The 21785-nt window shown below is 50.6% G+C and overlaps 2 protein-coding genes across 3 annotated transcripts in view; both read right to left on the reverse strand.

Annotated features, from left to right (window-relative positions):
• Window positions 1–228: 228 nt before the first annotated feature.
• MIS18A (MIS18 kinetochore protein A) lies at window positions 229–2433 on the reverse strand. The gene is made up of 3 exons (XM_030948247.1): window positions 1180–2433; window positions 1018–1084; window positions 229–390 (listed from the first exon to the last, which is right to left on the reverse strand). Exons 1-3 carry the CDS (start codon window positions 1451–1453, stop codon window positions 264–266), a joined length of 468 nt encoding a protein of 155 aa, XP_030804107.1. The 5' UTR covers window positions 1454–2433; the 3' UTR covers window positions 229–263.
• A 7425-nt stretch (window positions 2434–9858) lies between these two features.
• The window catches only part of URB1 (URB1 ribosome biogenesis homolog), a 39172-nt gene continuing 27245 nt past the window's right edge, over window positions 9859–21785 (reverse strand). Inside the window, exons 27-39 of one of the 2 annotated variants that reach the window (XM_030951778.1) lie at window positions 21603–21713; window positions 21450–21513; window positions 20531–20702; window positions 19925–20027; window positions 16949–17109; window positions 16443–16554; window positions 16047–16153; window positions 15373–15516; window positions 14643–14752; window positions 13858–14034; window positions 13292–13533; window positions 11702–12301; window positions 9859–11118 (exon numbers count right to left, since the gene is read on the reverse strand). In XM_030951778.1, the coding sequence (XP_030807638.1) occupies window positions 10907–11118; window positions 11702–12301; window positions 13292–13533; window positions 13858–14034; window positions 14643–14752; window positions 15373–15516; window positions 16047–16153; window positions 16443–16554; window positions 16949–17109; window positions 19925–20027; window positions 20531–20702; window positions 21450–21513; window positions 21603–21713 (2315 nt within the window). In that variant the 3' untranslated portion in view covers window positions 9859–10906. The remainder of the gene's footprint in view (window positions 11119–11701; window positions 12302–13291; window positions 13534–13857; window positions 14035–14642; window positions 14753–15372; window positions 15517–16046; window positions 16154–16442; window positions 16555–16948; window positions 17110–19924; window positions 20028–20530; window positions 20703–21449; window positions 21514–21602; window positions 21714–21785) is intronic. The other variant, XR_004060866.1, reaches the window with a different exon arrangement.

The following is a 21785-nucleotide window of genomic DNA, read 5'->3' on the forward strand; positions in this document are numbered from 1 at the left end:
GGTGGTATTTTCTCGGCAGGAATGCAATTTCTCATACAAAGGCAGACCTGGCTGCTTTGGGTTTGTTTATTTTTCTAGGAGTTGCCTTACACCGTGATGTTCCTCACAACTGAGCACTGTGATGCCAACAGCAGCGATACAGAAAACCACTCTGGGGCAGAGCAGCAGAAAAAGCCACCTCTAGACTTCCCAGAGATACAACAGGAGAGCCCTCAGTGCAATCCTGGTGAGTGAAGTGGAGCTGGCACACGACCATTCTGTACTTACCTTTCAACGGAGTCAATAGTGAAACAGAACAAATCTCTCTTGTAGTCGAGGCTCCTCGAGGTGCACCTGTAGATGCTGCCGAGTGTCTTTGAGCAGCCAGAGCAGAATAAGGTTTCTACTAAGCTGTAAGTAAGAAATAACATTGATTCAGAAAAAAATAAAAGGAAGCACCTCACCCCATCCCTTTCCTTAAAAAAAAAAATAACAATTCATTGTAATTTTTTTAAGCATTCAGTCTTGCTTTACACAGTGTAAATTACGAACACTCATCTTTCAGCCTGAATTTGCAGCAGCTCCTCAGGCTGACTGACCTCAGCAAGACCAGATCAAAATCACTAAAGATCAGATTCACTAAAGATCAGAATCACTAAACTGTGGAAGGGACCTTAAAGCTCATCCAGTGCCATCCCTGCCATGGCAAGGACACCTCCCACTGTCCCAGCTGCTCCAAGCCTGGCCTTGGGCACTGCCAGGGATCCAGGGGCAGCCACAGCTGTGCCAGGGCCTCAGCACCCTCCCAGGGAAAAACCTCTTCCTGATACTTAATCTAAACCTTCCTTCATCCTAAGGCCATTCCCCTTGTCCACCACTACATGTCCTTGTGAGAAATCCCTCTGCCTCAGGCCACAAAGTACACACCACACAAATAAGTGTTCCAGGGGCACACCAGCACCGCGGGCCCTCCACCGGGCCTGTCCCCGGGAACCCCCGACCTCCCCGTGGCTGTGCCCAGCCACGGCCGGCCCTCACCATCCGCACTCGCCGGGCAGGTTGGAGATCTTCCGCTCCGGGTCCACGGCGACGCTGGCGGCCACACCTGCAGCAGGAGGGAAGGAGGGAAGGAGAGAAGGAGGGAAGGAGGGAGGCATGGCGGCCGTGAGGGGAGGCGCGGGGCGGGGGGCCGGCACTCACTGCGCAGCAGGATGCAGCCGCTCTCCTCGTCGTTGGACACCCAGCTGGACGTGTCGCCCACGGGCCGCCGGCAGCCGGCACACAGGAACACCATGGGCATGGGCGCCTCGTCCGCCCGCTCCCGCTCCGCCCGGCCGGCGCCCGGCTCCAGCAGCGACAGCGACTGCTCCAGCGCCGGGCACAGCGACAGCGGGTCCTGCCCGCCCGCCGAGGCGCCGGCCCCCAACATCGCCTTCGAATCGCCCGCCGAGGAAGCGGCAGCGACACCGGACATGGCCCCGGAACCGTTCCCAGGGCCGGCCCCGGAACCGCTCCCGGAGCCGCCGCAGCAGCGAGGCTGCCCCGGAACTGCTCCCGGAGCCGCCTCAGCGCCGCCCGTGCGCGTTTAGACCTCGTAAGGTCGTGCGAGCAAAGCAAAGGATGTGGGCATTCCAGTCCATGAAGCGTTTTATCAAGTCACTGCTAAGTCAGAGAACTTCCCGAGCTGGAAGGGCCCCACAGGGACCATCCAGTCCCGTCCCTGTTCCTGCCCAGACACCCCAACAACCCCACCCTGAGTATCCCTGGAGAGCTCTCCAAACACTCCTGGAGCTCTGTGGGGCCGTGCCCATTCCCTGAGGAGCCTGGGCAGTGACCAGCACCCTCTGGGGATGAACCTTTCCCTGAAATCCAGCCTAAACCCCTCTAGACCCAGCTGCAGACGTTCCTGGGTGCTGTCCCTGGTCACGGGGAGCAGAGCCCGGAGCTGCCCCTCAGGAGGAGCCGCAGCCCCGGTGAGCTCTGACCTCAGCCCCCTCCAGGCTGGACAGGCCCTCGGCCACGCCTGGTGTGGCCCCTGCAGAGCCAGCCCTTCCCGTCAGACACATTCGGGAACGTTTTCCAGACCGGCCGTGTCAGGAGCTCCCAGGACAGAGCACTGCTCTGAGGGAAGGGCCTGCCTGTGATCCAGCTGGCACTTGTCCACACTGTCCCTCGGTTACAGGGCGCCCGCCTCAGTTTAAAACATCCTGAGGAATAATAACACGAGTTACTGTCTCACGGATGTTTCCAGTCCCCAGGAGTCCTTGAGCCGCGGGACCCCGAGCGATTGGCACAGGCACGGGTTGTGCAATTCCCTTTCTGAGGGCAATGCAGCACAGTGAGGCAAAGCACTGGGTCGGAGTTCTGGGCTGGCTGAAAAGGCACCACTGACATGGCCAACAGCACAAACTCCTCCGAGTACTTCTGGTCTTACGAATATTACTGGGATTACATAGATCCAATTCCAGTAGATGGAAGCAAGCTGAAGGTTAATAAATGTAAGTATTGTGGAGTGGTAGGTGCTAATGTAGCACAGGGGAAATGTCGCTTGTCTCACTGACCTGGTTTTGTTTCCTTGCAGTAGAGTCCATGCCAGTGCCTGGTTTGTGTGAATGGGTGTTTGCCTTTAGGCTGGATAATTACTAACAAACACTCTGGGCTTTATCTTACAGTATCTGAAGCTGTAAGACTGCTGACACTAATTCTTGCTTACAAGGACAGGTGGTCTTTTGGGGGTCATTTGCTGAGGGGAAATGTGATTACTTGGGAATCTGTAGTGTGGGGATGCTAGTTACCTGTGTGCTACTGCCACCAAAGTTCACTGAAGGAGCAGAGGTTTTCATAAAAACTCTGTGTTTTCATCCTGGGACGAGGCTGACATTGCAACTGGTAAGCATTCAGACTTTTAGTAAAGGAAATGTACGTTTCCACTAGCCAGGAACAATAAGCTGCAAACATATTCTTTGAGCTTCCCTCCCATCCCTGAGGATGGCTGAAACTGTTCAGATGCAGATTCAGAGACTAAAATTGTTTTTCCCAAGGTTATTACAGTGAAATTATTATATATCCCAGGAAAATGTGATGGCCTTTCAGAATATCTTCATTCTCTCTCACTAACAATGCAAGAAGCTGCCTTTCTGGTGGTGAAGGTTGAATTCTGTGGTAGGAGCTGCTTGTCCTTCGCTTGCTCGGACAGCAGTAGGGAAAAGGAGCAGAAACTTCCTCTAGAAAAGCTTTTCTGTGCATTCAGGTCAGCCAAGGGTTTATTGCCTCCAAACTTAGAGCACCACACCTTAAAGAAAGTGGTGTGAATATCCACATCCCTCCATACAGAAAATCTTGCTCTCTAATACTGCAGAGCAACATTTGGTGCTGCTGGGACCAGGAGCAGCTCATCTCATTCTCTTGATTTTGAAGTTAAGGCAGATGATTAGCCCCAGATTCCACCAGGGAAACCCCAAACTGCTGAGCTGAGCGAGATGTAAGTCTCTGGCACGTGGCTGGCGTAGCAAAACCCAAAAACCAGGAATAAACTTTTCCCCTGATGTCTGCTTCATAACATTTTCCTACCACTTGGATCACCTGGTGCACAGCAGAGGTGGCACTTGTGTTACAGCACTTCCCTCCCTGGCAATTCACAGGGCATTTTTCCTCAGCTGCCTCTTGAAATCTGTAGAAACTGTGCTTCTGAGACAAGATGCTCGCTCTCTGTTAAATTACATTTAAATTTGTTGACAGTTTTGTGGAGGAATAGAGAGTGCATCCTCTTGCTACTATTATCCTTCCTCCTCCAGAAAATCCCAGTGGGAGAACAGTGGCTTACAAGTTCTAATGAAAACACCAAGGGAAACAATTCCGCAGCTGCTTGGGATCTTTCACTGCTTGGAGTCAAAGTACCGGTCAAGCAATGAATATACTTTGTCTGTCCTTGCACAATATTTACATTCCTATACCTAGAGAAGCTGCTGCTGGGATTATTGGCTTTATGTGCTCTCAGTTTTGCCTCCTAGGGGGTTTTTAAATTCTTTTAATGTGAAACAGAGACCTGAATCTCTGCACTTCTTTTCCTCTGTTACGTGGCTGGTCCCTGAAACTTGTTGAGACTGAATTTGTCTCATAAAAATGAATCTAAACCCAGATAAAAAGCCGTGGTCGTGCTTTCTATTTGTAGTGTTCTGCATCTCTCCGATTTTGTACGAAAATAATGAAAAATCTTAATTGGCCCATGATCTAATTGGTTATTTAAAAGCATGCGCACACACATGCACAAAAGGTGATGGTAAAATTTAGCAGTAGGAAAGCTTTTTATAGATTGGGAAAATATGAAAATACATTATTCCAGTTAAAAACCAAACCAAACAAACAAACAAAAAAAAGCCACCAAACAAACCAAGAAGACCAAACAAAAGCAAGCAAACAAATAAACAAAACCCAACTAAGTGCAGAATTTAAACCCAGGAAATTTTGGTTCAAGCTCCACCGGAGCCCTGGAGCCAATTTATTTAGCTTCAGTGAATTCCATGAAATCTATTAAAACTGTTTTTAAAAGATAAAGCCAAAATAGCTCTGACAGGGAATTCTATAAATCCAAACTCTTAATTTCTGTCCCAGTGGTGTGGAACACTTCAAAGCTTTGGGCTTCTCAAAATGTCCCTGGGCAAGGGAAGAATAAAATAGGCTGCCCCTGCCCACTGATATTTCTCAGCAGCCCAGTCCAAACTCAGGTTTCTGATAAGGGCAGAGCTGGGCCAGCTCTAGTTTTGAGTTTAAAAGGAGCTGGACAAATTCCCTTAATCTCTTTGTGGCTTTGATGCCAACACATCCTGAACTTTTTCACAAAGAAACGCTCAATCCAACATACCGGACCTGTTTCAGAGAACACAATGTTTTCTGTACTTTCAGAGGGAAGATTTATTTCATCTCTGTCAATATTTGCCCCTGGAGCCAGTGACCCTTCTTTTTCCACCTCGTCTGCTGTGAATCCAGGGCAGGACACTCAGACTTCCCAAGGGCACCAGGAAGCAGCCCCAGGAGGGAGCGTTTGTGGAGCAGTGGCCAAAGGTGCCACAGTGGGGATGGGAGCAGATTCTCAGTGAGGCCAAGGCTCAGGCAATCCAGCTGGCACAGCACTGGAGCCTGCCTGAGAGAGCAGCTCCCTCTGCTCCCTCTGCTCCCCCAGCCAACTCACCCTGCCACTGTGGGCACACTTGGGCACGGGCAGTCTGTTCCTCAGATAAACTGTGTGCTCCTGGCAGAGCAGGCAGCACCTTGCACTCCTCCACGGAGGCTGCAGGGCAAGGGGCACCTTCCCTTCCACTGCCCTGATGTGCTGGCAGGGGCACAGGCCCTGTGCAACAAACCCCCCTTGCTATTTCTCCTGGTGTAAAACGCTTCCAGGGCTGGGATTCCCTCCCTGAGGGCCTCTCCCTAAAGAGCCTGCAGGATTAGGCAGTGACCGCTCAGGCTTCCTGCCCTGTGGTTGTGTAACAGGAGCCACGTTCAGTTATCTGCACAGGTCTGGGCACCGGAACACTGCAGAGGCTTTTCCCTCCCTCATCCCCACTGCTGGAGGCTCCCAAGACCTTTAACAAATTGGCACTTTGACCTCTCTCTCTGAAAGGAGAAATGAGTCAGATGACATACCTGTAGTAGGGAGGGTAAATCACCTTGCTGTGTTTTATTTCTGCTGTGCCAAATGACAGAACCCCTCTGCTGTGCCCACAGACTCCATCGTCATCGCCTTCTGGGTCGGCCTGGCCGCCTTCGTGACGTTCCTTTTCCTTGTTCTGCTGTGCATGTCCTGCTCTGGAGCAACGCCAGCCAAGTGAGTACAACCAGAGATAAAGCAAGAACAGTCAGAGATAAAGCAAGTGGATACCAGTGTGAAAAATAACCTGTGGGAAACACTCACTGCCTCGAGTGATGCAGCCGTGCCACAGAACGTTCATAACTGCACAGAGATGAAGCTTTTCCTGTCAGTATTTGGCTGCAGGGTCTCTTGACCCACTGCTCCTGCTAAGGCATTTGCCCACTGCTCTTCCTTTTCTGATCAGGAAAATTCAGCTCAGCAGGCTGGGCAGAGATTCAGGATCAGGTCACAAGCAAGCAGAGGGAAACAGCAGTCAGAAGGAGCACTAATATTCCCATTTATTGGCACCCTAGGGCCTCTGGCATGCTCACAAAAGGTAACAAAAACAATTTACAAAAAGGCAGTTTACCCAAATAAACCACAAAGCAGGAGGCAGACTAACAACACAACAGACGAGGAAAGGGACATTAAATTGCAGGGTAACAGAGGCATGTTAGCAAAAATTTACTCTTCCTAAAAAAGTGGCAGGAGAAGTCTGTGTACATGAAAATCTCAGAGTGTTTGCAAGACTTAAACAAAGTATTGATTTTTAAAGTTTTTTTCACTTTTTCATCATGTTACTGAGCAAAAAAATACTTGGCTCAAAAATACACATATTTATCCCTCATGTATTCAATTTTGGCCATCAAAGGAGCCACTGCAAACAAGGCAAGTCTAGAAATGTTTTCTGGAGTGCCCAGAAATCATTAATGCAAAACAGCATTCAGTGAGATTTGTTTAGGCTTTGAAACCATCCTATATTGTCATTTTCCTAGGCTTGAAACATACAGTGAGAAAACAGTTTTAGGACTGAAGAAACTACTAAACCCAGTCACACACAAAACTCGCCCTTTTTGGTCAAGTTCTGTTTGTTTTCTCAGCCCCACTTCAATTCCACTCCCCCCAGTTCCAGCAGCAAAGCCCAGTGTGGTGCTGGGAAGAAGCCACCAGTGTAAACCTGCACGCCCTGCCCTGCCACCCCCTCTGCTGTGTCACCCAGCCCTGCCCTTGGCATGCCAATGGCCCGGTGTCTGTAAGGAACCTCCCGTCCCTTTCCTGGGGATAATCCCGATGTAGCCACGCAGCAAACGCCCACTCACGTCAGCGGCCAAGGCTGGAGAGCTTTCACCTTCATCCCTTCTGTGCTCATCCATCTCTGCCAGCCCAGGGACACCGGGCCCCCTGTGCTCTCCCAGATCACCCATGTCCTGCTGAGAGGAGGCAGCTGCTCTGGGCACCCTGTGCCAGGGAACAATTCCTCATTGCCAAGATCCCACCCATCCCTGCCCTCTGGCACTGGGAGCCATTCCCTGTGTCCTGTCCCTGCAGGCCTTGTCCCCAGTCCCTCTGCAGCTCTCCTGGAGCCCCTTCAGGCCCTGCAAGGGCTCTGAGCTCTCCCTGGAGCCTTCTCCTCTCCAGGTGAGTAGCCCCAGCTCTCCCAGCCTGGCTCCAGCCCTGCAGCAGCTCCGGGGCCTCCTCTGGGCTTGTTCCAACAGCTCCACAGATTTCTTGTGCTGGACCCCAGGGCTGGGGCAGCTCTGCAGGTGGGGTCTCCCCCGAGTGGGGGAGAGGGGCAGAATCCCCCTCCCCTCCTTTGATGCAGTGTAGCTGCAATTTTGGCTGTGCCCAACATCCCTCTCCTCCCCCAGGGGCTAACACCAAGGGTGAGCTCCCTTGGCAAGGGCTCAGCGCCCTCCAGAGCAGAGTCCTGGTTCTTACCTGCACATCTGCACAGAAACAAGGCAGAGACTGCCAGCTGTCTCCCCAGAGGCCTGTGCCACAGCTGAATCCTGAGACACGGAGAGCTCCTGGACTGGAATCCATGATCCAGCACACACTTCCCTGCAGTTCCCGATGATGTGGCGCCAGTTTTGGTGGGAGGGTTTGGGAGAGCGGGAAGGCTGATGCCTGTACAAGCCCTGCAGGGAGGGATCCACGTCCCAGGCCCTTTTGTCAGCACTGCACCATCCCACAGAAATAAGAGAAAAGAGACTACAGATTCCAAACCCATCTTCCTGCCAAGGCAGCTGATGATCACTCTGCTGGGATGCAGACCATTAATATTTGCCTCAGTTATGTGTATTATCCTCCAGCATGAAAGGCTTTTTCAGGTGTATCTTAGCTTCAGGTCTGCGATTCTGCTGGGCCGAGGTCAGTTCTCCAGCTGATTTTGAAATATGGATAGCTAGCTGGTGGTATTTGGCTGCTGGATAGACAGAAAAGAAAACACCCTGTTTTGGTAAGAATTTTTTTTTTTTGTCTTGCCTCTGTCAAACAAAGAGGCAAAGATGTCTTGAATACACGGGCAGCATAGCTGTTCGGCTGAGCTCGTCTAGGTTCGGCTGAGCTCGGCTCGGTTCGGCTGAACTCGGAGCCGTTCGCTGCGTTCGGCTGAGCTCGGCTCGGTTCGGCTGAACTCGGAGCCGTTCGCTGCGTTCGGCTGAGCTCGGCTCGGTTCGGCTGAGCTCGGAGTTGCTCGGCTCCGTTCGGAGCAGCTCGGTTCATTTCGGCTGAACTCGGAGCCGCTCGCTCCATTCGGCTGAGGTCGGCTCCCTGAGGGCGGGAAAGCGGCGCCGCCTCAGGTTAAACACACAAACCTCGATGCTCTCCTGATGCCGCGTCCCGCGGGCGGCCCGGCCGTCGCACTGTCAGGAAAATTAATCCAAGACACCGTAAGTTTATGTCCAAAAGGAGACACTGGAGTCCTGTAACTTTATTTGAATAAAGGGAGAGGCCATGGGCATTTCCCATGGGGTGTCTCAAGTTGCTGGAGGACGCAGCCTCCTTTTTACCCTCATTTCTCGGACTCATTTCCCTCTGTCTTCCCCATCGGCTGAGGTACTTGAGAGGTACAAACTTCCCCAAGTCGCCTAATACAGACCACCTTCTGACGTGCATCTTCTTCTTCTTTGTGTCCGTGTTCTTTTTCTTCAAGTCCAGGAACTCAGCACGAGCTTGGGTGAGCAGCAGTATCTGTCAATTAGTGGAATTCCTCTGGAATTTACGGTTCCGTTCATTACTTCTTTCATCTCTCAGTGTCTGGGTTTGCCTACCAGCAGCCCCAGTTTGTTTGTAGACGCCTCCTTTTCATTCCTTTCAGCACGGCCACGAACGGCAGCGCGGGCTCGGGCAGGAGCTCATTAGGCAGTGACTGCGCTCGCGCTAATTAACGGGCACGAGAGCACCCGGGGCAGATCCCGGTGCAAGGACCGAGCGCTTGCCAGCGGAATGTGTTGGAATCACTGTGCGATCCCAGCGTTAGAAGTTTGGGAATGCTGCGGGACGTGCTCAAGGTGTCAGTAATGTTTTTTAAAGAAAGCCACCAAGGAGCGGTGGAAGAAAACAATAAATAATATTGCCTATTTACTCTCAGTGTCTTTGCCTTTTGTGATGTTGGCCGGCTCCACGGGGGTAAATTAACCTCAGGAGGAGCTTTTGCTGCTGTTCTTGCTCGTGTGTTGGAATACAGCAGCGTCCTTGTCACTTCACACATCGGGAAATACAAATTCAGCAGAATTTCAGTTCGTCTGAGCTCGGTTCGCTTCGGCCGAATTCGGTTAGGGGAGGTTCGGCCGAGCTCGGCTGGGTTCGGCTAAACACGGTTCGGTTGGGCTGAGCTCGGCTCTGTTCGGCTGAACTCGGAGCCGCTCGCTCCGTTCGGCTGAGCTCGGCTCTGTTCGGCTGAACTCGGAGCCGCTCGCTCCGTTCGGCTGAGCTCGGCTCGGTTCGGCTGAACTCGGAGCCGCTCGCTTCGTGCGGCGCGGCTCCCTGAGGGCGGGCAAGCGGCGCCGCCTCACGTTAAACTCGCCCAGCTCGGGGCTTTCCTGCTGCCGCGTCCCGCGGGCGGCCCGGCCATCGCACGGACACGACCGGGAGCGCGGGCGGGACAGGAGCTCATTAGGCTGTGACCGCACTCGCGCTAATTAGCGCGCACCACAGCAGGCAGCTGCATCGGCCGAACTCGGCTCGGTTCGGCCGTTCGGCAGAGCTCAGCTCGGTTCGGCTGAGCCCAGCTAGATTCGCCTCACAGATTTCCTGACTGCAGCCCCTCGGAATTCTACGTGACACAAACTGCAGCCTCCAAAAGGCTTGCGGGTTTGTAAAGAAATGTAATTTTAACTCAACTCTCGGGACAGAGCTGAGGGCTTCTTTAGGATAAGAATATTTACACATACAAGCAATTCCTTCATTTGTATCTCAAATTTATTTAACCCCCCCAAATTTCCATCCATATCACAAGCAATGTGCAGCTCTAGTTTTTCCCTGTACACTATTTGTACAAAGGATCTGGGCACAGCACACACTGTGATTCAATTGAATAAATCCTGGTTTACAATTCAAAGGTTCTCACTGTGGCACTGCGTGTTTGCAGGTCTGGACACACAACTGCCCTCACCACCACACTGAAGAACAATGGATCAGATTTCCCTGAGAGTTCCCAGTAAAATTCATGGATAATCACTGAGCAGAAAATCCTTTGCGGTTTGGTTCCATCTCTCACCTGTTCCGGGCAGAGGGAAGATGAGTTTGTGTCACACGTGGCAGCAGCAGCCATGGATCAGGGCTTTATTTATTTTATTTTATTTTATTTTTAAAAAGGGTAATAAAAATAAACCACATCTGATATAAATGTCTTTAAAAGCCATTCAAGCTTTTTAAACCCAAGCAGACCGTCCTGATTCCCGAGTCCAGTCTGCCTCTGTCTCCTCGTTCTTCGCACTCACACCCCATTGTGGGGAGCTCTGCAGCCTTTTATTCCTGTCCTGTATTAGAGAGAGGATGGATACTAAGGGCACACACCTGCACAAACAGTCTGCCTGCTTCTTCAGAAAGATAAAAATCCCTGTAATAAAAATTACATAAGTAGTACTGTCTCTCAAACTGTTCAAGAAAAGGGAAACTGGAGCTTTAAGGTCCCTCTGAGAGATGCTGAATAAAATCTTCCCTCTGAGTTTGCACACAGTAATAAAATACTGATTTTTGTACCCAAACAAGGTGGGTCTGGATGAGAACAGCTCAGGAGGCTTGCAGGGCTCACTGTGATGGGGATGGGGCACAGAAGAGCGTTGAAGATGAATGTCAGTCCCCAGAAGTATTGCCCTGATGTAGCCAAATTTTTTTGCAAAGAGACATAAGAGTTTCTTCCCCTTGTTTCTGAGTGTCCAGGTCACCCCGTAATTCATAATCTGCACTAGAGCAGACCAGTCTGGCATGGGTGAGGAACATATCCGGCTCCCGTGCTCCCAGCCACGTGTCCCCAATGTAAATGGAAGTCAGGAACACAGAAACAGCTGTGGAAGAAAGGGGAGAGAAAAATCAGAACAGACATTCTTCTATTTCCCCACAGCATTACCAAGCCAAGCTGCTCGGTACCTCCAGGACTGTGTCTTAAAACAGTTCCCTGACTCTTTTCCTAGCTGGAAAATCTGGAGTGGCTCTGCCCATGCAAAGACACAAAGACACACTCCCAACTCTCTCGAAGGAACAAACCAGTTTCCTGTTCAATGAAGCAGTTTGAAATCTGGCCTGTCAGATGCTCTCACTGACCAGCAGTAGGGATCAGCATCCAGGCCCACGTGGAGTTGGGTTTTTTTCAGACTATTTTCCCTCTTGGAATTACATTTCTTTCACACCTTTTGTTCCATTTTGGTCCTTTAAAGGGGAGTTTCTTAGAGGGAGTGGGAAACCCTCCCAGTGTGACCCCGCTCTGTGCTGCCCATCCCTGCCCCACCCCACCAGACACAGCTTCTGCTCTGGGCAGCCACGAGCCTGGCTGCATATGGGAGAGCTGATTCCATGGATTAAAACAGCCCTGGAATCTCCTCGTTTCTCCCACCACTGCCTCCTAACACGAGTGATAAGAACAAAACTCGCCTGTCTTGTGCACATCCTCTTCCACCGTTGCTGATGGGCACAGAGATGTCACAAGGCCGTGGAAGGGGCTGGGCAGGCCCTGCTGCTCCATGAGCTGGAGCATGATGGAGCTGAGCTCCCCGAGCTGCCTGCAGAGCCCGGCTGAGGAGCTGCTGGCCTGGCAGAGCCGGGTGTAGAGCTGGAAGAGGCCGTTCCTCAGTGTCCCATCCCTGAGCACCTCCTGCACGGCCCCTGGGTGTGGCAGGACACGGCTCCGCAGCCACCTCAGCACTGGGGACACGTCCTGCTTCCCGAGGGGGCTCTGCCCAGCCAGGGACCTCACCAGCAGCTTGGTGACAACGTGAATGGAGGCACAGGTGACAGCCACTGCCTCACCCCCGGCCTCACCGGCTATGAGGGTGTCCCCTCCCTGTGCGCAGGGTGGTGCTGGCAAACCAGGGTCCCAATGGGCCAGGATGGAATTCAGATGCTCTCTGCATTTCTCCAGCTCGGACACTCCCACGTCTGCAGCAGCGTCATCTTCTCCCACCTCGCTCCTTTTCCGAGCGTGCCGATACACAGGAGATGAGGCTTGAAGTTTGTTCTTGTCCTTGATATTTTCTGTAAGAAAATAACCACCACCAAAAAAACAAACATCAGACACTCCAAAGGATTTTCCTGGTACAAGACGGTGCAAGGTGCTCTCCTGTGTTGATTCAGTCGTTACAATGGCAAGTGCCAGCCTCGTTCAGCAGCCTCATGGAGCCTGCGCTCTTCTAAGGGGCTCCAGGAGCTCCCAGGGACTCCAGGCTGGAGCCCTGGATCCAAACTGGATTGCCCAGCCTGGAGCAACACAACCTACACATGCAGAAAGTTACAGGCATCACTCCAAAAACCCTCTTCAGGCCTTTCTGAGGAGTTTCAAGGGGTGGAAAAACTGTAGAAAAGCTAAAGCTTGTACAGAATCCCTTAAACCCGTGATACTTTCTCAACTGATACAGAACATTTAAACAAACCGACAGAAGCTTTAATGTGCACCAAAAGCAGCTGCTGCTGCAGGAAACCAGCATTGTTTTAAGATCTCCCACTCCCAAGTTCTTTGCACTTTTTGTTCACAGAGAGAACAAGAGAAGTCACACAAGTCCTGGCTTTTTTTCCTTTCTTCAAAATTGGTGACAACAAGAGACAACAACTGTTACCTTTCTCTTGCTCTATTTATTTATTGTTTTTACTTACACATTGCTTTCAGATCCCCATCCATGCTCAGAATGATTCTCACCATTGAGCACAAAGCCTCCAGGCACTGCTTTTTCTCTTAAGATTCCATTAAAGAATACTCTTTTTCAAAGCCTGATTTGCCACTAAGTTTCCTTTTAAAGCTCTTTCCCTTCATAAACTGTGTTTCTCCAAAGCTTCCAAATTGTGTCAAGGTTCAAAATCACCACAAGGAAGATCTGAAAAATGCCTTTCCATGTCCTTTCCCCCTCCCTCAAGGTCCATCAGTCTGACAGAAGGCATTAGCACTACTTCAGAGAAGTCTGCCTCACTTGAACTGCTGCTCTGCAACAGCCACAACAAAACACACGTTCCTTGAGGCATTCCAGCACTTACTGAGCAATTCTTTGTGTTGGTGCTTCTGGGCCAGGGCCTGCAGGTCCTGCTGCAGCTGCAGGTCTGTGCTGACAAGGCTCCACTTGTGCAGCAGCAGCAGCAGCTCCCTGGAGGAGAGGACGCTGGCGTTGACCGTGAATCGCCTCATGGCCCTGAAAGCCTCCACAACCCCAGCACGGTATTCCAGCACAGAGCTCAGGGTGCCAAACAGCTCAGTCAGCCTGGCCAGGTCTGTGTTAGCCCTGGCAAAAGAGAACACAAGTGCCATGCATGCTAATTCATCAGCACAGCTCCTAATCCCTGCTGTCAGAATGGCCAGGAGTTAAGGACAAAGGACTCGACAGCAACTGTGCATCACATTTTACCTTACTCCCCCTGTATTCAAACACCTAAATGCTCCTGTCAAAGAAACCTCATCCAAATTCATACTCAACACACAAACTGAAGGTGAAAAAAGCCATCCATCTAACAGAGATACAGAAATCCTCCTGGCCTTAATGAAATTCAAACTGGGCAGAGGATGAAATGCAAACCAACTAAAACAAAAAACAAAACAAAGCACTCACCGAATATGTTTGATTAATGCGACCAAAACACACAGAAATTCATTTACAAGCTGAATAGGAAGAAGTTTCCTGTTCTCCCGGGATTGATTCTTGTTTTGTCTCTTGTCTCCTAAATTTGTTAGCCACAGTGTGTGGACTAAGGAAATAATTTTATGTATCACCTTGTTCTCCAGAAACCTGAAAAACAAAACAAAACAAAATAAGAAAAAATGAAAACTACATTTGGAAGGCAGATCCTCACCACCAGCCGGTCCATCACCTACAGGGGACCATATTCCAGTGCACTTTTGGTGCATTGCCTGAGCCTGTCAGGGCACTCTGTGCATGCAGAAGAGATGTTTCTGTGAGGCAGAGGCAAGGGGAGGAGGAATGTTCTAGACAGCTCAAATCCATTCCTGTGCTACTTCCTGTGCAGCAGGTCCTGTGACAGGAGGTGAACTGAAGGTGCTTGAAATTTAAAAGGTAAAGACACCAGCACCAGCTGCCATTTTGCTGTTTTGGTTTTTCAGGGAAGTGATTTCCAAATCACAAAGCCCCCCCACCACCATCCTCCCTCCTACCACAGCCTGAAAGCATCTTGGTTCTGTTCTCAAAAACACAAGGGACACCTGAGAGATCAGCAAGTTCTGCCAGCACAGCCCTTGGTGCCCTTGTCACCTTTGGTGCCCCTGTCACCCTCGGTGCCCCTGTCCCCCTGTCTGTCACCCTTGTTTCACCCTCAGCCCCATCATCCCTCCCCTGTGGACAGGACAATGGTTCCCATTTCTCCTGCATTCTCTGGTTACCTTCTCTCCAAGCTGTGCAGGAGCCAGGTGAGCAGGCTGTGATCCTGCACCAGCTCATAGGCAGCTCTGGTGACATGGGCAGCACTCTGCAATATCTCCAGAATCCGACGCTGAAACAGAAAATGCAACTTTTACAGTCAGGATCTAATTATCTAATTTTAAATTAGCAATCTGGCTGCAATCCGATCAACTTCAAGGTAAAATGAACCCCACCTGTTCTCAGCAACTCCAGGGAAGGAAAGGCATTCTCCCTTCAAAGCCTCACACCACAGGTGCTGCTCTTACAGAAGTATTCAGGTAGCAAGACAAGTTTATCTTTTTGTCCAAGGTTCTGATATCTGACACACTCAGGGTGGGTGCTCCCAAACCTGAGAGCTCCTGGCACGCGAGTTTCCCTCCTGCTGAAGCACTGTTCAGGTAACAAATGCACTGGCTGGGGAACAGAGACCCCAAAAAAAGAAAAGGCCCCAACTATAGGAGCAAAACCACAGCACCCACGTGAGGCTCCCTGATGGCAGGAACCTGTTCCAGTTTCAGGGGTGAGGATGGGACTGGTTTAGACACAAGCAATTATTGCCCCCTCCACACATACACAAAACCAACAGGGAACAGATTTTCAAGAGGGCCAGGGCAGAGTCAGCTGTTCCTTTCTGGTTTGTACTTGGGATCTCAAAGCCATGCAAACCTCTGTGGTTTGGGGGTTTTTGGAACTTTCTTTTTAAATTCTTACCTGGGAGCCCTCGTCACACAAAGGACTGTTGAAGAAGGACAGAATGACCTGGAAAATCCTCTGGTAGTCATAAAGCTCATAGCAGTGTTTGTCACGCAGCCCTTCCCCAAGGAATCTGAGGATCCACTCCCGCTCTGTTTTGTACTGGAAGCCACAAAGAGAAATCAGGCATTCAGACATTTCCAAAGAAAACCTGCTCCTAAGAGCACAAAACCCTGGCTCCCTCTGAGTGCCAGCTCAGGCAGCTTGTTCTGGACTGCTCACTTTCCATTCCTATCAAATTGAATCACTAACATCCATCAGGAACACGGAACAGTCTGCAGCCCAAACATGCAGTGGAAATGGAATTTTAGAAGCTGCTGTTCCTAAAGTACTTCAGTTGAACTCAACGTTACTAATCTAAACGCAAAGAGGAATTGTAGCTAGCTGGGGAAGAATATTCTGTTTATTGTACTCACAGAGCACACACAGCACAACTCATTGTGCATCGGTATTAAGAAAGCAACAAAAACCCCAGAGAAATAACATTTTTCATTCCAATATCAAACATAAGAAAGATAATAAATAAATAATTAACTACCTATGGGAGAATTGAGATTTCATTGTATTTTTAAGGCTGTTTTTAATACATTTCTGAAGAATTAATTACTGGATACCTAAAATGGGACTCTTACCTCAAAATCGAAACTGTAGAAAAGCTGGAAAAAGCCTGGTACCTTCCTCAGGTCCAAGTACTGGTGTGACAGAAGGAATCTGTTTACCTTTATGTACATGTGCTCCTCTGTGAAGGGAAAAGCTGGTTAATAAAGCTGGCATTGGAGGAGGACAAGGCTCCCAATCCACAGCCAGGGACCACAATCCCTGGAAGCTGCAGCGAGTGTGCAGTGCTCCAGGCTGGGAGAACAGCCCAGAACTGCACAGGGCCTTTGCTCTGAGGCTCCCTCGATGCTGCCCAGCCTCCCCTTCTCCTCCCCAGAACTAAAGCTCAGTCAGGAGTGCAGGAGCACAGGGCAGGGGAGGAGATCAGCACTCCCCAGGGCTCTGCTGCTCACCCCAGCAAGTTCCAGTACCTGGCTTCAGGATCTGCTGTGCCACACGGGCAATGTAGAGGCTCAGGGAGAAGGTGAGCCTGAGGTTGGGCTGCCTGATTCCGTTCTGCACAGCATCCAAGAGATACAGCAACTGCAAGAGCCCAGGGGAGAGAGGCCTGAGGCACAGCCCCAGTGAACACAACAGGAGCACCAAGACACCAACCAGCTTCTGAGACACTTCATGGGCCATACAGGCTGAATATCAATTCCACCAGGATTGCCATTCCTACATACAAAACTCCCAAGAATTTCTAAAACATGTTTTCCCCTTTCTCTGTTCGCTGGTTATAACAGGAGGAAACCCAAAGCAGTAGAGGAGAAACAATGGGAGAGAGGACGGAAAGCTGCTTTTAGCTGTCTCTCCACATGCATGTGGGTGCATGAGCAAGGCAGCATCTCTCCCACACACACGTCTAGGATGTACCAGGTGTTCCCTGGCACCCTGGCTCTGCTCCCCAGAGCCAGCCCACCCTGGCTCTGCTTACCTGGCTCTGCTCCCGAAAGCGGGCCCCGTCCAGGTGGCCGCGGAAGGAGGCCAGCACAAAATACGCCGCCGCTCTCATGCTGGGGTCGTAGCTGCTCAGGGCAGCCACGGTGAGACCCAGGGCATTGACTTCCACAAACTTGTGACAGGCCACCACACACTCTGAGGGGATGGGGAGAGAAGCAGAGAGCACCCTGTGTTAGCACTGACACATCCAGGGTGTGTCACAGCACTTTAACCCTTCACATCCCTGGCCATGAGCAAACATTCCTGGTTCTACCCCACAGACTGTGACCTCAGGGCACGGAGGCTCCTCCAGCTGAGAAAGGGCTCCAGCAATTCCCTCCGAGCAGGAATTCTTTACCTGAGCTGAAATGCAGGGGGCTGCTCTCATTTATTGAGACAGGGATGATCCTGCCCACCAGGCCATGCAAAGCTGGGGTAAATTCTGTACAGACATCTTTGTATCTCACTGTTTCAGGCAAGCTGAGTACAAAGAACAACGAGAGGGAAAATTCATCTCTCAGAGCATTACAGGGTGCCTGAGAGACCAGCACTAAAAAGCTCCTGGAACAGAAAGGATGGGACAATAACACATAAATAGCCCAGGTGTCCCTGTGCCCGCACAAGTGACTCTGGTGGTCAGGCCTGCCCCGAGCCAAGCACTCAGCTGCATCCCTGAGCCCTTCCAGGTAAAGCAAAATCCAGCAATGACCAGAAATCAGCCCCAGAGAAAACAGGAAGCACACCCTTCAATGGAGCATTTAGCTTTCACAGCATTTTGCCATCAGGATCTGGAGTATCTCCTCTAAGGGCTCATGTTCTGTGTGTTTTGGATGTGTTTGCTGCCATTTGCACTCACTGATGGCTGGAAATGACTGGGTGAGAACCTCCCACCTCTGTCTCCAGGAATGGAGCACCATGGCACCTCAGGGGTGTCTCACCAGCTACAAATGTACCACAAGTTTAGCAGTAATATTCATGTATTTTCTTGTCACTCACACTGAAGGTCAAGAGGAAGTTTCTAAAACAAATATTCCTATTTAAGAAGGAAGGGGCTGCAATCTTACTGCCAAGTACCTACATTTGGTCCACTGATTTCCTCCCCTATCACTGCCCACACAGGCTAGTGTGTGTGTGTGTGTAAATATGTATATATATATATGTACACATGTGTATATATGTATGTATGTATGTATAAAACTATGTTTAAATAATCACAGATTATTTTGTCCCGGTACCAGCACCTGGGCTATTTCTCTCATCTTTTTCTCTGCTACTGGAACTACTAGAACTCAATTTCATGCCTGGCAGTTTCCTACTGCCAGCTCAAGCAGGGTCTCCACGTCCCCCCCAGCCCTGCCATTTGTCCCAGGGCCAGCACTCTGCTCTCCCTCAGGCTGCAGCTCTGGGGAGCTGCTGGTGTGCACTGACCATTCCCACCGGGGCAGGGTGCCACAGGATGAAATCCAAGGTTCTCACTTCAGCAGGCCACAGGAAGATTTATTTGGAAAACTTTCCTTCACTGAAAACATGCAGTGGTAATATTTTCCATCCTGCTGCCCCTGGACAATGTGTTCAATAGCTGACATAAAATAACAAGCTCTTACTAGAAAAGCACCCCAATTTAATTCTATGTCTGACATACAGCTTATTTAAAGGACCTTGAGAACCAGGATGGAAAAGCTTTCCATAGATGCTTATCAGAGCTAAAGATAGACAGACCTTGCTATCTGCCCAGCCCCAGAGTTACTTTTTCCTCAGCAAGCACTGAGCACTGTGCAAGAAGTCCATGTTTATGTATTCTGATGGCACTGTGCAGCCAGGACAAAGAGCAAATAAATAAAGAACTGGGAGTTCCAAGAGCAGCTGACGTGGTTTACAGGCACCATGGGACTGGGACTCATCAATCATTTGGGCCCTTTAAAAATGCCCCTCTTAGGACACAGACTCTCACTCTCACTGTGTGGAGAAGCTAAGAGGGCTATTTTCTCCTCTCCAGGTTCAGGTTCAGGACAGCCACTGTCTTTACAGCTCCACAAGAACATGATGCACAGCAATTCCCACGCCAGCAGCCACTGACTGGCTGCAGTGCTGCTGGGGCTGCCACAGACACCCCCAGATCCCTCCCTCCACGGGGTGAGTGGTGCTGGCAGGGTGTCCCTTCTCCAGCCACCAACCCTGGGTTCCAAAGACACCAGCTGTGCATGCCCTTCCTCCCTGTGCACCCCAAAGGCCCAGCATGAACTGGATGGTCTAAGATCCCTCCAACTGCAAAATGCCAGATAGCTCTGGCACCTTTTCTCCTCAGAGGACTGAAGACAGTTCTTTTCCTGCTGCCAGGGTTACACAGAGCAGTTCAACCCATGGCTAAGGACAGGCTGAGCACACCCAAACAGGGGCCTGGGTGAACAAAGGGCTGTGAGTATGATTGTAATGACAGACACTACCAGCCTGCCAATTGCTTCTACCATTCCTGCTGTGGAAAGCCAAATCTAGCTGTAGCTACACAGTGCTTACCATGAGCAACCCAGGGAGAGAGCTGCTTAGGAAACCCCTCAGGCTTCTTGGCTCCCTTGACCTCTCTCCAGGGACAGTGTGTCCATGGAGCACAGCAGGGATGTGCACATGCAGAGCTGAGTCACGTCAGACAAGAACCTTGCTGACAGTTCAGAGCACCAGCCCACTTGTGAAACACACTGGCCCCACGCTCGTCTGTCTGGTGGAAAATGAGCTGGCTGAAGTTTCCCTGTTCTGTACAGGCCAGATCTCCAGCCAGTCCAGCCACAGCCCTCACAGCAGTTTGTTTCTTCCCTCTAAAGTCAGGCACAAGCTCCTTGCAGTATTGGCTCTTGGATCAGGGATAACAGTGCCGCAGGTGCAGCTCTGCAGCAGAGCAACCTGACACTAAATACCAAAGAGAAACACTAAAAACCAAACAGAAACACTAAATACCAAACAGAAACACTCACTTTACCTGGTCTGGTCAGTTCACTAAAGAGCTGAAGTAGAAAACAAGGATCATAGAAGTCATCAAGGCTCTTCACTGTTTCATCTTTATATAGTGACTCTTGTATCCCCTGAAAACCAAATCCAAACCAGCATTTGTAAGGAACAGCACCAATTTCAAGCTGGGTTTCAAACTTCCACAACCACCTCATCCCACTCCAAACCACTTGATACTGCACCTTGTAAAATACAATGCACCACAGGGTGAGACATGCTTGTGTTCAAACCTGGCTTTCACTGTGAGAGTGTATCCACAACTATTTCCCCTGAGCAGCATCAACAGCAATGCAGCAAACTGGAGGAAGGCTGGAGAGCCAGTGGATCCTTGGGCTGTGCAATCCTGGCCTCACATACATGACAGCCTTTGCAATGCAATACCACCCCTGCTGACAGGATGTGGCTGTATCCTGCAATTACTCTGAAAAGTGCTCCTGAAGAACTAATTCTTCCTATGAATCGAAATTACTCTCCTGATGGAAACAAACTGCCATGTTTGATGCAAGCTATGAATGGCTCAAGGGTGTTCCTGCCTCTCCAAAGAAGGGCAAGCATGGAGAGGCTGATCCCAAAGCACCTGTGATGGCAGCAGCCGGCGGTGCTGAGGGAACGACAGGATCGTCCTCATCATCTTCTCTCGATCCAGCAGACACAGAATCTCCTCCATGCTTGGCTGCTGCCACAGGGACTTCCCCAGACTCTTGCACGTCTTGTGATGCTCCACAGCAGCTGGACCCCAGAGCAGGATCCTTAAACATTGTTAAAGGCAAACACATTAGCCAAGAGAACTGAAATTTTGTCTTCATTTGTAGTTAGTACCCTGTGGCACTTGAAACTGTAACTAATTTCCCTGGTAACACCTTTTCCATCCATCCCAAAGCTTTGCAAATTCAGTCTGAGGGTCTCTCACTTGCTCTGCCCTCCCCTGTCCACCCAAGTCAGAATGTACCCATTCAGAGGCACCTATGGATTCAGGCTCTAAGTGCAGGTAAGAATGACAGCAGCTGCATGAAGGGACAGGAATCCAGAGCTGCCTGAGCCAGTGCTCTTGCACTGCTGCAGCTATTTCTGCTCCTGCCCCAAGACAGCAAAGTGCATGTGAGGGAGGCAGGCCAAACCACAATTGCTGGGAACAGGCTTTCCTGTGGACTGCTTGGGCACAGGAAAGGGAAAAGCCCACTAGTGACTTATGGTGCAGACTTATGTTTCTCCCATCTGTGAGAAGACCCCTATAGTGAGCTCCAGTTCTGGAGAGCGAGTGACTCCAGAAATGAGACATTTCCCCACCTAACCCACAGACACACAGAGTCTGGGCAACAGAAGAGAGCTACATTAAAAATAGGAAGTATGTAGTAAAAGTGCTTCCAAAAGCAACATTCATCTTTAGGTTGCACCTTGTTCACTGTCTCCTTCATTTATAAATGAGACCCTGGAAAATGCCAGTTGTGAGACTACCTGTGTGTAGTTTGCCCAGCAAAGTAAGGTGTTCAGCTCACCTGGAGTTTATAAGACTTTGATTATTCTTCTCATACAGCTGAAGCAACAGCAGTATCTTCTGATCTGAAACCCAAGATGGAACCCAAAGTTAGTGAGCTGTGGACACAAGAACCAGCTGCAGAAGGAGGTGCCCTTGGCAGGCTGGCACTCACCTGTGGTGCTCAGCGTGGCCCCGTAGGCTCCCAGCAGCACGGGGAGGTGGCTGCTCTCACACAGAGAGGGGCTGAGCTGCACAGCTGTCAGCAGGATGTCCACCAGCGCCTCTGCAACCAGCACAGCCTGAGCCTGCAGCTCCCAGTCACAGAGAGCACAAACCAACACCCCAACAGCACTCC

This window comes from Camarhynchus parvulus, chromosome 1 (genome assembly GCF_901933205.1).
Source record: "Camarhynchus parvulus chromosome 1, STF_HiC, whole genome shotgun sequence".
NCBI classification, from domain to species: domain Eukaryota; kingdom Metazoa; phylum Chordata; class Aves; order Passeriformes; family Thraupidae; genus Camarhynchus; species Camarhynchus parvulus.

Coding starts and splice junctions, on each gene's coding strand:
- MIS18A (XM_030948247.1), bottom strand. CDS start 1,453: ATGTCCGGTGTCGCTGCCGCTTCCTCGGCGGGCGATTCGAAGGCGATG. Junction 1,085..1,179: donor CGGCTGCATCCTGCTGCGCA/GTGAGTGCCGGC, acceptor CTCCTGCTGCAG/GTGTGGCCGCCAGCGTCGCC. Junction 391..1,017: donor CTGCCCGGCGAGTGCGGATG/GTGAGGGCCGGC, acceptor TCTTACTTACAG/CTTAGTAGAAACCTTATTCT.